Below are 18,206 nucleotides of genomic sequence, written 5' to 3'. Positions count from 1 at the left end.
GTACTCGAGGAGGGCTTTGCAGCACTGAACATTTCACGTCAGTCGAGTAGTTGCAGTATCTTTTTTTAAAGTGGTATATAAATAAATAAACAACAAACAGCTTCAATGCAAAATTCTACTGATGTTTAAAATGACAGCTTGGGTGTAGCCCCTGTAAAGTGTAGAACAGTTGTAGTCGCTTTTAAAAGAGCCTCATATAACAAAAAGGTTCCTGGTACTTTAGGTGGAAATGTGGCTTTAGTCTCATATTTCTTGGATGTAATGACTTTGCACATATTATAAAACCAGCACATAACAAATACCCCGAGGCCAAACAGAGCTCCATATTGAAAGGTTTTCCCAGGCTCCAGTGGAAGACCCTGACTGACCTGCACAGAGCCTTGATCTTAGCCTTACCCATCACCTTTAGGATGAACTGGAAAGCTGGCTGTGGGCCAAACCTCTTCTTCTAACATCATCTGTCCGACCTCACTAATGCTCTCCTGGCTGAATGTGAGCAAATCCCTGCGGACAGGTTTAAAGAGCTGACCTGAAGGCAGAAGGATGGAGGCAGTACATATTATAGCAGTACAATGATGCATTAACATTTGGAAATGAATGTTCACATAGTTTGGGCCTTGTTGTGTGCAGATTGTAAAACACAGTCACCTGACATTTGTTGCTACTGCAGTTATCTAACGCATGTTCGTGCTGATGCGGTCACTCATTGATGGCCTTCAGACTATTTGGATAAAGCATTTGTTTAAAGATTTGTCTTCTGCTTTTGTCAGGGTTGCAGGACATGATTCAGCATTAAATCATCCTCCATGTTTAGTTTTCTGATTTTGAATCTTAATGGAAACACTTTTTGCCACAGTGTCAACAGGCAGTGGTGAAATATGCTGGACACCTTTACATGGATTGATTTGACATGATGTGTGTCATCAGGTTGACCTGGGTACAGCCTTTGGGATTGAGAATCTGACCATTGCTATGGGGTCTTGACCAATCAGAGCCAAGTATGATCTTGCTTGTAAATGTGATGATTAAAAGCCTTTTTGGTTTCACATATTTTAGCTCAGTGCCTTTCAATTTTGTTTAGATTTTTGGATTTTCACTACTTTAGAGATTAAACTAGAAATCAATTTGATTAAATTACAAACTGATGAATCCATATTTGGTATAATTAATCCTCTTGGGTCTTTCTCTATATGATTGAAAGCAGTATAAAGTACAAGATGTATTTTAGGGAGACAAAGATGAAACTGATGGCATTTTTTTTTCTCCATCTTTGAAGGTACTGACGTGTTTATGATCCCACCTTTTATACTCTAGTTCAAACCAGATCACAAATCAATAATTGGAGCCTGTTCCAGGAGACGATAGAATCTGATTCTCAGTCATATGTCCATGATCTTTCTTTTTGAATTTGGCAATACCACCAAGTTATGAACAAATGTCAAAAAGTAAGTGCTGACATTTCTGGATATAGCAGGACCTAAAGAGAGGAGAATAGAAAGGGAGAGTGGAAAAGAGAACAAGGAAGAGTGAAAATGAGGTTATGAAAAAGATGAATCAGAGCTGAGAGAGAGGATTTGATGAAAAAGAGGACAGCAGGGGACTGAGAAGAAAGGAAATGCTGAATGGTTTCATAGAAAGAAAGGATGATGATGGAGAACAGAGGAGAGAAAAGGTAAAAGGAGGCAGTGTGGCCCTGGTTGCCTTTAAAGCCTCTATTAAACAGCTTAGCCAGCAACAGCTTTTAATTATGGCTGTCTGAGTCCCTCATACATCAACAGGTGTTCTGTATTGCGTAGGAGGACTCTGCATGTAAACACAAGCCTACTATTTAGCTGTCACTACTTGTTATGAGTAACATGGAGGCATGGAGGACGATGGTAAACACAGCCAGCTAACCAGAGACAGGCGTGAACACTTTATTTTCCCCCCAGAGCCTCACGGGCAAAGATTTGGCGAGAATCTCGGGACAAAAAATCACAAGTGAGGCTGCCAGAGCTCAGTCTGAACACTTCAGCTGTAAGAAATATGAACACAGCTTATTCCCTGCAATAAAAAGTAACATTCTACAGGATGAATAATGCTTAATATTGATTGTAAGAGCTGCATGGTGGAAGTTTTCCAAGTTAAGCTTGTAAAATTCACATTAAGAAAGGAAATGAATCTTTTGAGCAACGACAACAGGGTGTAAAAAAAGCACTTTAACAGGACTAAAGTTAGTGTTCACATCGGGGCCAGGAGCTGTAGAGCAATAAGTGCACTGCTGCTGAACTTCTTTCCAGGAAAAGGTTTAGCCTGAAACAGACCATACAACATCTTTGACGCTTTGTTTTGACTTGACAGCAGCTTTACATCAGAAGCAGCCAGGAGCAGAAGTCTGCACCATAAATAAACATTCAGACACAACCTATAGAAGATTATTAGGGTTAGTGTTACACAATCATGACGTGTGATTTTTAAAGGAAAAACAACAAGTGTTTGTTTCAAAGTCAACATCCGTTTTTATATGGGTCACTTTAATTTCATAGACAATATTAAGCAGCTCAAGAGCAAGATTTTTGTTACCTTACAAGGTTTAATAAACACTGCTCATAGGAAAGGAAGTAAGAGATAATGCCTGTACCTCTAAGGCAAGAATTGGAGTCCTTGAACTCCTGATGATGGAGACCTCGAGAGGCATTATCCTGCTCATAATATGACTTGCTTTGGAAGAAAAATAAGGCCTTAAAAACATGTTTGCATGGGATTCATGCTAATACATGACACTTTGACTTACACCTGAAAAAATGCACAAGTACTAACACAAAGGGAACATTATAAATAGATTGTGTAGCAGATTCTTTGCATAGCGATGGATTGTTTATGAGGTACAGCTCAGGAAACACTTTGGCTAACTTATGGGTGCACTAGTGTTGTTATTGGACCTCAGCTTGTTAAAAATGTGAATAAATTATAGCTTTTTGTACCAAACGATCACATTTGCAGCTGTTACTCAGTCCAGGTACTTGCTGGTATGTGACTGGTGCATTAATAGTACATTATCTGAAATTAATGAACAGGCTGCAGCCAATCAGAATTCAGCATTCAAAAAGACCATGGTGTGATCGCAAGATACTGGCATTGTTGGACTTTACTAAAGAAAGTCAGATATGTGACAGAGTATATGTTACTTTTTGAAGCAAAAGACAGTCCATTCAGTCTGGACAGGAAAAATGAATTACAATAGGTGCATCAGATCATCTTTCAGAGTGTTTGGAGGTTTGGTTTAAACGGCAACTTCCAGTGTTGAAAAAAGAAGCTGATTGAGAAGTGCAAAAACTGCAGTTCCATTAGTGTCCACTTGAGGCTAGCTCCAAAATCCATGGACGTCCTATTGACACCCATGTTAAAAAGCAAATTTTTACAGCAGAATTAAACATGTTTGCAGCCTGGTGGTTCAGGATTGTTGCAGTCTGAATTTCTTTGTTCGTCATGCATAGATTTCCAAATTTTAGGGTGTGGCTGAGTTGAGTGACAGGTGGTGTATGTTGCTGTTTGCCAGGAGGCTTAAGGCCGACCTCAGCTCCACCTCTTTACCTGTTTCTAGGCGGACAAGGAGCTGGATAGAGTCAACATTTCAAACATTTGGCTTCCAGTGGGTGACATTACTGAGACACAATGTCCGTCTTTTATACCGACTGTCTTTCGGCTTCTTGCCAGTTGTTAGTTGTCTGCATCGAATGATCTTATTTCTGATGTGCTGCTTTACTTCACAGGTGAATAACTGTTGTTCTGAAATGTAGTCTAAGGCACTACCAGGTGAAAGTATCATGCACAACACTTCAGCTGAAGGACCTGAATGGAGCCCAGCATATTGTACTTAGTGAGTCACTGGGATTGTTGGTTCACCTTCATGAAAAGTGCTCATTGGCTCTGTCATCCTCTCTGTAGTGGCTGCTTACAGGTTTTTAGACCGAGTGAAACATCCTGTGTGGTCAGAAGTGGTCATTGTCGTCGTGGAGTAGGGGCCAGCAGCCTGATTACTACCTCCATCATTCAGATATCTACCAGAGCTTCCTCACTGTTTCAAATACAGAACCTCCCTTTAAACATAAACCCATCCCTCTGCTGCTGCTCCAGAAGATTTGTAACTGTTTGAAGTTTAAAACAAACCAACAGAGCTTCTGGTCCTGCTCTATAAACATGAGCTGAAGTGGAAAACCAACTGCTTTCACTCAGTTTGCAGATTGCTTTGTTCTGCAGGACAGGTTCAGGATCTCAGCACGGACAAGAAAAGTGTGTGTCCCCACTGGAAGCATTTCAAACAACACTCGACCGGCCACTTGCTCTGTTTGATCCAGCCAAGGAGATTATTTCATGATGAATACTTCAGAGGTCACAGTAGCAGGGTCTCTGTGAAGCGAGCAGCTTGAACCGAGCTACAACAGAGAGAATTTATTCTTCATGTGGGACATTTTTCTCCTCGATTACAAACACAGCCGGCCTGGATCTGCCAGGTTCAATAAACCAGCAGTGTGGAGAAGTGTTTGATATATTCCTGTTGGTGGCCGGAGTTTTATTCTCTGAATGTGTGTTGTGAGAGAGCTGCAGTGTTTCCTAATGAATGACGCTGCAGCTCTGGCTGTGGAGGTGGCGAGAGTATGAAGGGTCTATTGAAAATATTCAGACACATTTACATACAAGTTATATTTTTGGGGCTTTTACACCTTTAATTAGAGAGGAGAGGAAAGTGGATAGAGCAGGAAACTGGGAGAGAGTGGGGGAATGACAGGCTGGAATTGAACCAGGGCCTCTGGCTAAAAGGGTGCGCAATCTATTCATTTGGCTGAATCCGCACCCAGGCATCTATTCATTGTATCATGAGGATAGTTCATAGATTAATTATGGTCTGTAGTGTGGATGAGGTGTAGCGACTAGCAATGATCCAAAACTAAGATAGTCAGCAACAAACTACACATAACTTTAAAACAGCTGCATGAGAAGGTTCATATTTAACATGAGACACCTTGATCAGAGCTCACCCTCTCATGTATCAGGTGCTGCAGGTTTAAGACGCAAGCTGCAAAGAACGACGATAGATCATCAAGTTTTTTGATCGTTTAGTCGCCATGCATGCATGTGAGGAGGGTGACCCACGTCGTGCCTCCACCGTCCCGGGGTCAGACTGGTAATGATCCTTCTGCAGGTTCACGTACGGAAACCTTGTTACGACTTTTACTTCCTCTATATAGTCAAGTTTGATCGTCTTCTCGGCGCTCTGCCAGTGTCGTGACCATAGACTGTATAATTAAAGGACGTAGTATCCGTGATGTCACCCGTCTGTTTCTGAAGCGCTGTTTTGAAGCCAATCGTCGGCGGCAGCCATATTGAAGTCAACATAACTGCTGGTGAGATGTGTGACGTAAAGAGGCGGAGTTTGAGCCTCTTAGCCAACAGCTACAGTGTTCCTGCCTGTCAATCAAGTCAGCTGTGCCTCTCATTGGAAGACTCGTAATCTCAATATCTTTGAAATTGCTGCGTTATGAAAAAATTCACCCCCTGTACAGTGTGTGCTGATTGAGGAATGAGCTATCCAGACTACACTCGTCTTTTGTATCAGGCTGTAAACATGTTTATTTCTGCTGTAAAGATCAGCTTTTTTGAATTGGTGTGTATGTGGTTTCCTGTACTTCCGGAGCCAGCCTCAAGCGGCTCCTTAACGAACTGCACTTACGCATTGGCCTCATATTTTTAGACTGGAGGTTGCTGCTTGGTCGTGACTGACCCGCGCGGGGCCGATCAGAGGACCTCACTAAACCGTCCAATCGGTGGTAGCGACGAGTGGTGTGTACAAAGGGCAGTGACTTAATCAACCTGAGCTTATGACCCACTCTAACTGAGAACTCATCGTTCATGGGATGGCATTCTCAAACAGATAAAAGATAGAAATTAACAGCAAATATACTTGGGTGATTGAAAATATCCAGCCTGTCCATATATTGTCTGTGTGGAGGAAACACTGGGCTGTTCATTTGCAACACTATGGCGATCACAATAAAGGGGTTGTGGTTCAATGCAGAGGTATATATTGTGATTACAGAACGCAGGGGGATATATTGCATTTCTTGTTGAGTAATTTCAGTTTTTATAAACTCTGTCTTGTTAAAACAAAAGATCCTAATGATGTGGACGTGATGAGGGTTTCACTACCTTTAGTCAAAGAGAACTGAAAACCATAAGAGGGCCCACTCCAAATAAACAAACATACCAGCACCCTAATGTTTAATATAGTTACACAGAAACCTGCAACTTACATTCACTTAGACAACGTACAGAACACAGTCTCATGCATTTTTAGAAAACTGTTGTTATTTTAAGAGGAAATGACACCCCATGTTGTTTTGTAGTTCAGGCAGTTGGTCTGCTTTTGTAATCTACGAGTCTCTGTGAAATCCACTTTACTGTGCAGCCTGAACAAATACATTTACATATTCCTATATCAGTGCAGAAAACAAAACTTAATATTGTTATACTCGAGTGTTATAACATTTTCTTACACCCCTGGGTTCTTGAAGCAGCAGTTTCACAGCTGAGCTCTGCAGAACAGTCGCACTATGAGCAATGACAACAGATTACAAATGTGTTTTTCTTTCTTTTCTTGCATTATCTAAAAAGCCTTTGACACACACGGACACGGGTTTCAGTCGCCGGTCACCAGAAAAGATTGTGGTCAGTGGTCGAGCTGAGACCTCCTGCTTTATCTGCTAACGTTTAGCTATCAGCCAGAGGACATGCTGCTCTCTCTCTCTCTCTCTCTCTCTCTCTCTCTCTCTCTCTCTCTCTCTCTCTCTCTCTCTCTCTCTCTCTCTCTCTCTCTCTCTCTCTCTCTCTCTCTCTCTCTCTCTCTCTCTTTATCTTTGTGTTTCTGCTCCAGTAGCCACACACACAGTCACACACACACATGTCCAAATTTTTGCAGGCACAGACAAAGACACAAACACAGACCGGAGAACATGGTATTAGGGGGCTTTTTTATCACACTGGGGAATTGGTTTTATTCACCTTTGTGCAGAGCTGCAGAGTGTTTTCATGATTGGTGTATTCCTGCTTTCACCTGCATCTATTGTGTTCTCAGCTGAGCGAAAACACTCTCCTGCTCAGTCCAGTTTAAACACTGCTTTCATGCTTACATAGATTATATTGTGAATTGAACTCAGCTGCTCTTTGGATTATTGAACAGACAAAATAAGTAATCAGAAAACATCCCATTAGGCTCTGGTAACTAACCACCAGCGAGGACAATTTACTAAGAAATCGACTATTAAACTAAAAATTGATTTTGTCTTTACTAATCAGGATTTTATTCTTCCCCTTGTCTTTTGCTGATGTCTTGCTGTTCAATTTCCACCTCACCTTGAGAGGTTTCAATCCACTTTCGGTCATCCTGTCAATGAAGGGTTCAGCCCATCCTCAGGACGCCCACGAGGCTTTTCAGAAAATTGCATTAAAATAATCTGCAAGGGCGTTGCAGCTGATTGGCTGCAGACCTTATCAGCCAAACACAGAGACACATGACGCAGGATGATATGAGCACAGTAAAAATGCCATATTGTTGTGCATGCATGCATGTGAAGCCACCATATGGCCGCTCTCCCATACCTAAACACAGATGTCCGTCTCTGTCTCCCCACAACACACACACACACACATGTACAGACACAAACACAAACATCACCATATGGTTGTGTTCCCATACTCTACAAACATCCACTGTGCAAACACTCCTCATCTGCAGAAAACATATGCTTAAAGAACCAAATACTCTTTCCGCCTTGTGAGACGTTTGATCTGCTTAAGTAGAAGTTCAAGAACACACACAGGTGATCAGCAAACATTGACACAAGCAGGGTAAATATCTTAAAGTCATGATAGTTGACATAGTCAAAGTAGAGTTACGTGATGTCTCAAGTGTGACACACAATGGGAAGAGTTTGTCAAATAACCTCAATTATCAATCATTTAAATGAAATGTAATCCACAGTGATTTCTCTAAGAGAGTCATCATGAAGCTGCAAAAGAAAAAAAAACACAAATCCTGGAAATTCTGTTTCTCAACATGATATTGTAAATGTGTGTGTGGGTGTGCAGGGAGAGGGCATGCTGGGGGGTTGAGTGCTTTTGCCTTTGTCTGCAGACAATAATTGTGTGGCTCTGTGTGTGTGTGTGTGTGTGTGTGCGTGTGGCTGCATGTGTGTGCGTGTGTGTGTGTGCCTGGCCCTGCTGTATTTTCCAGGTCAGCTGAGCTGTCTGTAAGTCTTGTATTTCCTGGCCGAGGGTTTCTTGTGATTGATGCACTCTGGTCACCTCAGGCGTTATCTGTCTGTCAGTCTTTGTCTTCTGTCTCACACACACACACACACACACACTTACACACACACTCGGACAACCGTTGCATCCCTGAGGCAGGTTACAAGTAAAGTAAAAGCACCATTGTTGCCCCTTTTTCATCTCCTCTGTTTGTCCGTCTCTCTCTGTTTCTCTCTCTTTCTGTCAGGGTTACTTTAGGACAGTGTCACTTGCTTCCCCTGCAGCTTACTTTGCTTACTGCAGCAAAGAACAGCACAGTAAAATGCTTTACACCTCCACTGTGTGTGTGTGTGTTTGTGTGTGTGAGAGAGACAGTGCAGTGCTCTAATCAGGCCCAGAAGGAAAACTGTTAGATACTGGTTGGTTTGCACTAAAAGTTCCACAAGTTAACTGATGCCACACTCTGCAGCATTTATAGCCTAAGCTAATCTGCAAAGCCAGTTCCTAACGGACCTTTTAAACACTTGAAAACAGCATCAAATGCACAGGAGACGAAACAACCTCAATAATAAAACAGGTAAACAATACCAGGTACAGATTATCCAACACTCTAAAACAGTTTAATATAGTGAACTTGATACATTCCAAATAGCACAGGGGTCGTTAAAGCAGCACACCTGGATTAAATACCCACATACTTATCCCTCTCCATGAAGCTCAGACACCTTTTCTTTTCCACCTTTCTCTCTGTGATTCTTTAATTTTTGCAGCTGAGCAGCAAACCCACTGCACCACTCTGCTGCGACTGCTCCCAGTGGCAGTAAAACATTTAATTATTTTACCATCATGAATAATTTAATATCATGCACCAGTATTTGAGTATAGTTTTCTTGCTGTGGATAAACAAAAGGACAGAAGTGGTGTGCAGTGAGACCCTGTTGGCTGTGAACAAGGTTGAAACTGATACGGATGCCTCATCATGACCTGCTAAAGAAAACAAGACCACCAGCAACAACCAAACAAATACTGTGCTGTCATTTTTAATGTCTGAAAACTGCTGTGAGGGGGTAGATATTAGCCTAGATGATTGATAGCAAACTGAAGGAACAGTCAGTCTTTACACTCTTAAAAGACAATACACACAGTGAGTGACAGTTCAAAGAGAGCAGGAGGAGATTTCTTTGTCAGATAGTACTACATCAGAAAAGCTATCAGATGTAGGTGTCAGCCCACAGGGGGCGTACCTCACAGAAGCTTTAAAAGTAAGTCAAATAAAGAAGATGTAGTGTAAACTTAGGATGATCCAAAGGGACTATTTCACAAGACGTTTCAACTAAGGATGGGCATTTCAAGCCAAAATACTATTCGATAATCATTGGCATCTATTCGACAATTATTCACATTAGCATTCTTCTTCTTCAGTTGTTTAATGCGGTTAGCAAACTGCTTTAAGACGCTCTGTAGCCACCATCTGGCAGGAATACAGTATTACAACCAGGCAGCGGTAAAAACTATTAAAAATTGTACTTTTAAAATATTCACAGTAACTCTTCGATTTGTACTCAGTGAACGAATATTTGAATATTTGAATATTTGAATATCATTGCCCATCCCTAGTTTAAACAGAAATTTAAATCCCTAGCACGACTGTCTTTAAATAGTACTTCTATACTTCTAGTATTTTCATATTTAGGTTTCTATATTTATGTCCTTACTGTCTTGCTGTTAAAGCTGGGGTTGGTAATCAGATTTAGATACACTTTTTGTCATACTGGTTAAAATGATCTTTATGTCCTGATGGTAATCATGATGTGTTCCTAAAAAAGAGTGAAAAAAAGCTGCTATCTACAGCCGGAGTAAACTTGGGAAAACACTAACCAATCACTGTGTTGTGGCTCCCCAAATTTTAAACCAATCAAATCCCGTCCAGCCGTTCTGCCCTCCTCCTGCGCGTACATTTCCCCGGCGTTCACTCCTCCGAGTCCCCGTCTCCTGCCTCTGCTTCCCCTGACTCTATTTACTACCCCTCTCGCTCGTCCTCAGGCCTGTCCCCTCTGACCTGATGAGGTGCTTTGCTCAGGACTGTAGTCCGGATCAGAGTCTAAAAAGCTCTCACCAACAAGCAGAATAATTAATGACGTTCAGTAAGTCCTACAGAAAATATATATTTATTGTAGCGTCCGTCTGGACGCTGTAGTGATGACGAGCCGATTCGTGAACACGTTGAGCTTTAATAATCGGTCACTGTCGGCCGTTACCACGCCAACCAACAAAACAACAATCAATGTTTGAATGAATGAAGAACTTCTCCTCTTGTCTCTCCTCTCTCCCGCTCGCACACTCTACACCTCTCCTGATGCCTTCACTGACCATCAACACTGTAGGAATTAAGAACATCTACACTGAACACATTTAACAAACAGTAGAGCTGTTACAGTGTTATATATGTGTTATAACTTTTCTCCTGATATCGTGTCACCAGTACAACTGGATAATGCTAGCATGACAGTTGTGAGTACTAACAGCAGCCATGTTTGTTTGTGTTTTTAACTTTCACTATGATAATGTTTTGGTGAGGACCGGCTTTGAATCAGTCACGATCATATGGTCGCAAGTCAGCGGCGCTCGTGCATGTGAGCGGGGGGGCGTCGTTTTGGAGGAGCTCTGAGGGAGGAGGGGAGGGGTTAGACGGAGTCATGAGGAAAAGCTACATTCAAATTCATGCTGGTTTTCCTAGACTGCCAACCCTAGCTTTAAGTACCAGTGTTCAAATCACCACGTCAAATTCCTTGTGTTTGTGTGTGAGCCCCCTTGGCAATGAAGCTTTCTTGATTCTTGATTCTTGATTCTTGACTAGTCTAGACTAAAGGTAAAAAAAAAATAGAGAAGAGAGCACAATTTATTTAACACGGCTAAACATAGGATCTCAGAGTTTGCACAGTGTGGCTAAAGTCAGCAGAGCTAGCACCACCAGCCTTCAGTCCTTGTTGAAGGCTAACTTCCACATGCCTGTGCTGGTTACACCTTGCTCCAGTTCAGTAGTTATATCCCAGTTTAATCAGACACAGCTGACATACAACTTTATCTCAATTTTCTAGATTGAAACACGGCCAAGCCTTCGGTCATCTGTGCTTGTTTACATCCGAGTAGTAGAGTAAGTTAGCATTATAGCAGAATCCATTAATCAGAGCTACAGGTTAGTGGCGGGTGGCTGTGCTGCAGTTTAGACACAACATATGACCTGCATTTCAGACCTACATTTATAAAGTATTAAAATTTAGTTCAGTCAGACAACTCACGTTTGAATTTTTTTATTGTAGCAGAAAATACATATTCATGTTTGGCGCCCGCCCAGGCTCCGGCCTCATCACTCCCTGCACATAAGTTTAAATGCAGACATTGAGGAGTGAAGAGCAAAACATACTGAACACCCCCGGAGCCTGCAGGTGGATGCTGGGGTGGCGGTTTGGGATGAAAGAATATGCAGCAATAGGGATGCAGAGCAGCAGAGGCGTTGACAGGCAGAAGGAGAGATGGGAGATTTTCCCAGTTTAAATAGACCGCCAATTTGAGAGACAGAGGGCGTGATTGGATGATGCTTATGAGAGTGGGACATGTGACGTGTTTATAGCAGTGCAGCTCGAGTTGTCTGCCTGAACTAGCTCGCAGGCGTCGCTCCATTTTAGCTGACTTTCAATTCTGGTGCCAACTAGGGAGGGTGACGTTTAGTTATGTAGACGACTTCACATGTACATCTCTAGTTTTATCCAAATGAAAAAAAAGAGTTAGATGACTTCATGTTGGACCTCAGTATCTTCTTCTTAGAAAGTGTTGTGGGAAAAGGAAATCTAAGAATTGACAACTGTAAGAAATAAAAAGTCAGATCAGAAACAGAACCCTCATTTCAGACCCACTGTAAGTTTCTGAAATGGCAACAGATGGGGTGAATTCTTCTGAAAGTGCTGCAGTTTTCACATCTTGTAGCTCTTGTTTATTAATTTCTCCATGTGGTTATTTTCCTTCCTTTGTTTTAAAATGTGTCCTTTCTTTTGCTTAAGAATACTCTCCTGGGCATCATTTATTGGCATACCAGACGGGTAGCATTCAGTCTCCAAATAGTTGTGGTTCTTATTTTTCATGTTTCAGTGCAGATGGTCTGTGAACATTTGAAGACTTTGCAGTTTCTGATGACTCTCAGAGGATCTTCATATCTCTGCTCTCATCCCTTACACAAATTACACAGTTTATCCTTATATAAAAGATTCATGTGTGGATTGGAAATGTAATTATAGAAAGGAGCTGAAAGTGCTAAGTGAAGTTTTCCTAATAATTCACCCTCTTCACAGTGAAGTGAAAGTGGCTTCTTCTCTGCAGCCTTCTGGCAGAAGGATGAGCAGCGTAAACAGCAGGCGCCTTATAAGGAGGCAGGCCGTAACACCGAGCGTGTGTGTGTTCACGATGTGAGAGGAATATTTATAGAGGTCTGATAGGAGGACACACACACAGCTGGTACAGGCTGTCCCACCAGCAGAGGAATAACTGTAGTAGATGGGCTTTAATTCCTTAGCTATTAAAACGTCCCTTTAAATTGTGGCACAACCCAGCCCAGCTCACTTTATCAGCACAGATCACTCTAATATATGCTTCTATGTCCTTAAATGTAGAACTTCTCCTCTCTTTCTATTACTTTCACTTCTGTTTTCTTTCTTTAAGAGAGGATTTGTGATGCAAATCCTCAAATTCACTGCTATTTCTATCATTTCCCACCACCATTTAAAGCTCAGTAGTCTTAAATCAGACTCTTTCTCTTTACAAATCTGAACTAGTTTAGATTTAATGTTCTGTTTACTTCAACAGTCATAACTTTCTTGCTCTATGTCACCTAGCTGTGTTATGTTATAACTTCACTAAGTCCATAACAGGGAGAAACATACTGCATGTTCTGCCCTGCCAGTGTGTGTCAGTGCCAGCGCAGCCTCATGTTTGCGTGCTGCATACCTAACCTCACAGATCTGCTTTCATATTCACACTGTTTAAGATATTCAGCTAATGCTCTTATGGAGCAGCAGTAATATAAGAATCATCTCCAGGACACAAAGTTCCAGAGCCATGCAAAGATCATTTATACTGACTGAAGCTAATGCTAATGCTAAACCCTTTCAGGACACAGCAGAATAATAAGAACGATGATCTGCCTGTGTTGTACATTAAAGCCATGTTTAAATCCTTGGAATCCTTCTTCTGATATTTGAGTTTTTGATAGTAAGTGATTTTGTTTTGTTGCAAAGAGTCGTCTAGAAATGTGTTGAATATTTAAAACATCCTGGAAGTGTGAGTTCTTCCACTGTTTGTCTGTTTGTGTTTAAAAAGATGATTTAAACAGAAGTAAGGAAGAATTTTATGGTAGAAAAACAAACAAAAGAGGAAGAAATAACAATTTTTGTGCTAAGATAAACTCGTTTATAGGTCAAAGTGGGGACTATGATCACACCCTGCGATCACAAAGTGGGACAGTATGATATGTATTAGAATATTTTTGTATAGAAGGTTTTTATTGTATTTTCTAATTCTCTATTTAAGTAATATCACTGGAAGGATTTTCTAATTCTCTAAATTGATGTTATATTTTTTATATTTTGTATATTTTATTTTCTATATTTCTAATTTTTGATTGTATTTTTATATTTTTTATCTTTTGTTGTTTTTATTCTAACAACATTGTTTTATTTCCCTATATTTTTCCCCCTCACATTTTTCTTTTATGCTCTTCAAGTTTCTTTCTTATTTGTAAAGCACATGTTTTGAAAAGTTCTATAAAAATAAAGATTATTATTATTATTATTATTATTATTATTATTATTATTATTATTATTTTCATTATTATTTTTATTTTTATTTATTTTGTATTATTATTATTATTATTATTTTTATTATTATTATTATTATTATTATTATTATTATTATTATTATTATTATTATTATTATTATTATTATTGTTGTTATTATTATTATTGTTAATTTCGCTCATACTGGTCTGTTTATTAAATTGTGTTTTCTTTGTTTCTGCAGATCAATGTGCGCGTCACCACCATGGACGCTGAGCTGGAGTTTGCCATCCAGCCCAACACAACAGGCAAACAGCTCTTCGACCAGGTAGGAGACATGAACACACACACACACCCTTTGTGTAAATATAAGGACCATGACTCCAGAATACATTTTGAGGACCAACAATTAAACTTAAAGTCTGGTTACTCTCATTGAACCCTGCGACCTGTCGACAGAATCACATTGTTGTAAAATACAAATATAAGCAATACTGAGTCAGTGTGTGTGTGCCAGTGGGTGACTGTCTGGCTTATGGTCGGTACTGGTTCCATAAAAAATGTCAAAGTGCTCTTTGTCCACGCTGGGAGCTTTCAGGAGACAGTGGATGTAAGTGTTGGGTGGACGGTGTGGGTCTGTGTGTGAATGTGTGTCTGGGAAGTGAAAGGGCAGCTTTCAGCATTGTTTCATGTCAGGCTCTAAAGGCTTGTTGGGGGTTGTGGTGACACAGAGAGAGGAAGACAGATGAAAGAGAGAACCTTTGTTTTCTATTTCATGTTCTGCTTTAAGATGTGAGATGAAACAATGCAATCATCACAATCTGTACAAGACAATTTTCTGTGATAGAGAAAATGTTTCTTTTCACTCCGACTGAGAATTCTGGTGTTTATCTTGTAGTTGTGTGTAATTTTCTTTTTGCACAGATAACACAGTATCATGTTATATTTCTAGTTGGGAAAATAATGCCCACAGAAAACCAATTTTGGATCTGTCCCTGAAACATCTTGGCTGTGTTTCCATTATTTGGCTCTATGTCTGAAATGTATCTTTGGCTGTGCATCCATAATGTCCCAGTGTGGGGTCAATAATGTACATCCATCTTTCTATTTGTAGTTTCTACACTTAAAAAATGAAAATAGATTGAATCAAATTAGAATAATTAACCTTTGTATGATGCATGAGAAGAAAAACTTCAAGCAGAACTAGACTCATCAGTAGGCAACCAGTTTTGGCAACTTGTTGGTGCATTATTAATTTTATTTTAAGCATGTGTCTTCACGTTCTAGTTCTCTAATGTGAGGGCTTGTTTGGCATTGTGTTTTCTAACTTGGCCTGGAGACTTTTGGTTGGCAATTCTGGGACGCCACCTTTGATTCTGAGAAGTAGTGAGAGGAAACAGAAGGTGGGAAGTGAGTGAGCTGGCAGGTGTTGCTGTAATGACTGACCTCAGGGACGCTGTGAAGTTTCATGTGACCATCATGGACTAAAAATAGGTTATGATAACGTAGATCTTCCCTCTTGTGCTCGACTGAAATTACAGGACATTTACAACCATTTTAAGGAGTTTATAGATCTAGAGTTGGCGTTTTAAATGAGAGAGACTGGATACAAAGCTGATAGCAAATGATGCCAAAACCACAGACACATCTCAAAACATGGGACCAAGCACCAAATCCCAACAAATGTTCTCTTCAGACTCTTTCCAAACAGAGTCAGTCTAGATCGTACTCTATATTCTGTTATTGACCCAACATCAAGACTGGATAAGATCCAGTCCCATCTTACAGACAGGACTCAGTCTGATCTCATCTTAATCCACCATGAGCAGAGCACTTTGCAGCATTTAGCAAGTTACAGTGGCAAGGACAAACTTCCTTTAACAGGCAGAAACCTCCAGCAGGACCAGACTCGTGTTAGACACACATCTGCTGAGACCGTGTTGGAGAGAGGGATAGAGGGAGATGATAGTGGTGACACGGATAGTAGAAGTTGAATCAGCTGGAGTCTGGCGAGTCCACGGCAGCAGGCCGTCTACAGCAGAGATCCAGATGACCTACGAGACAAGAGAGCTCAGGGACTCCAGAAAGGTTGATGGTTATTAATTTTAATGGGACAGACAGAGGAGAAAGAGGGAAAGACAGGATCCCAGTGTGTCAGTTCCCCTGGCAGTCTTAACCTATAGCTGATCTCATCTTAATCCACCATGAGCAGAGCACTTTGCAGCATTTAGCAAGTTACAGTGGCAAGGACAAACTTCCTTTAACAGGCAGAAACCTCCAGCAGGACCAGACTCATGATAGACACACATCTGCTGAGACTGAGTTGGGGTTGGAGAGAGGGATAGAGGAGATGAAGAGAGAGAGAGATGATAGTGGTGAGACGGATAATAGTAGTTGTAGCAGCTGGAGTCTGGCCGTCTATGGCAGAGATCCAGAGGAACCTACAAGACAAGGGAACTCAGGGACTCCAGAAAGGTCTGTGGTTAGTAACTTTAATGGGTAAGGAAGAGTTAAAGTAAGTGACAGGCAGAGAGAGGGGATCCCAGTGTGTCAGTTCCCCCAGCAGTCTAAGCCTATAGCTGATCACATCTTAATCCACCATGAGCAGAGCACTTTGCAGCATTTAGCAAGTTACAGTGGCAAGGACAAACTTCCTTTAACAGGCAGAAACCTCACTGGAGTCTAACTGATGGTTATCTGGAGAAAGTAAACACTCCACATGACTTTGTCCAATAAGAGTTATGGTGTGTGGCTGCAGTGTTATCCAGCACAGGAGAAAGGGGCTGCAGAGAACTGGAAATCATCGGCATAACCAAGCGTCTGCCTCAAATTTCATGCTGGTGTTTCTGTGCATGGCGTGCATGCATGCTAACATTTTATGGTCATGCAGATTGTAATATAACAGTCTCTGCATTTTCCTCTGGTCCCAAATCTCACAGCGCTACACCTGTACCTGTCACCTGTAAACACCCAGCAACTGTCTCTGAAGTTTTCTTCTTCTCTTGTTATTTAATGTAGTTAGCAAGCAGCTCAATAAAAACAGCAAGAAAACACTTCTGTGGTTTCTCTGTTTTAACACTGATCCGTCGTGTGTTGAAGGTTGAATACAGAACAGGAAATCACATGTCGGGCGGTGAATGATGGATTCTGTGATGATGAGTCAGATTCGGCCTTCGAGGGTTTTAGTTGGTCGGTCCTGATTTCATTATTAAATGGTGCAGATACACATGAATGAAGAGAGGGCTCCATTGATAAAGAGGATGTGGGGCTAAATATAACCACACATAAGCCGACACACACACACACACACACACACACACACACACACACACACACACACACACACACACACACACACACACACACACACTTACACATGGATTGATAAAAGGCTTTAGCGGCACAGAAAGGCTTTTTAATCACATTAACCCAAACAGCAGTGTGTTAGCCTTCCTCTGAACAAGAGCACTTTGATGAACACTCTCAGAGTTGTCTGCATGAACAAGTGTTTTCATGTGAAATCAAAGGATGGAGGAGTCCCGTTCTGTCATCCAAACAGCCTGATGTCTTCTGCTTCACTTTCATGTCCCTCCCTCGTCTGTTTTCCTCTCCTCCACTTATTATTCCTCTCTCTCTCATCCCGGCGTTCCCAAACCACTCTGAGGCTTCTCCACCACATCTGCACGCTGAGCTCCGAGTGTCAGCATATCTGTCTCCCCACACCACATTCCCAGCCCTGTTTGAGTGGATTTACAGTGTGTGTTTGTGTGTGTGTGTGTGTGTGTGTGTGTGTGGAGCTACAATTCCTGCATGCTTTGGCAGGATGTTTGCGTGGTTTATTGTATTTGGTTTACAGCTGGGATTATTTGATACACATGGGTAATTCATGTGTTTATGTGAGTGTAACTGTCTGTGTCCGAGTGTGGGAGAGAGAGTTAATTATATGATAGTGAGTGCCGTCGTATTGACCGTGTAAATCACATTAGGGTCTGAGTAAGTGTCCACATCCCCTCAGGGACTCTCTCTCTCTCTCTCTCTCTCTCTCTCTCTCTCTCTCTCTCTCTCTCTCTCTCTCTGAATGGCGCTTCAGTTTGTGAA

The 18,206-nt window shown here is 41.3% G+C and overlaps 1 protein-coding gene across 3 annotated transcripts in view; it reads left to right on the top strand.

The window, feature by feature from the left end:
- The window catches only part of LOC117820210 (radixin), a 118,218-nt gene that overhangs the window by 82,107 nt on the left and 17,905 nt on the right, over window positions 1-18,206 (top strand). For all 3 annotated transcript variants that reach the window (XM_034693923.1, XM_034693922.1, XM_034693924.1), the window contains one exon: window positions 14,353-14,436. In XM_034693923.1, the coding sequence (XP_034549814.1) occupies window positions 14,353-14,436 (84 nt within the window). The remainder of the gene's footprint in view (window positions 1-14,352; window positions 14,437-18,206) is intronic.

The sequence above is a fragment of the Notolabrus celidotus genome, chromosome 10 (genome assembly GCF_009762535.1).
Source record: "Notolabrus celidotus isolate fNotCel1 chromosome 10, fNotCel1.pri, whole genome shotgun sequence".
Classification (NCBI taxonomy): Eukaryota; Metazoa; Chordata; class Actinopteri; order Labriformes; family Labridae; genus Notolabrus; species Notolabrus celidotus.
This window is presented reverse-complemented; position numbering and strand designations above follow the sequence as displayed.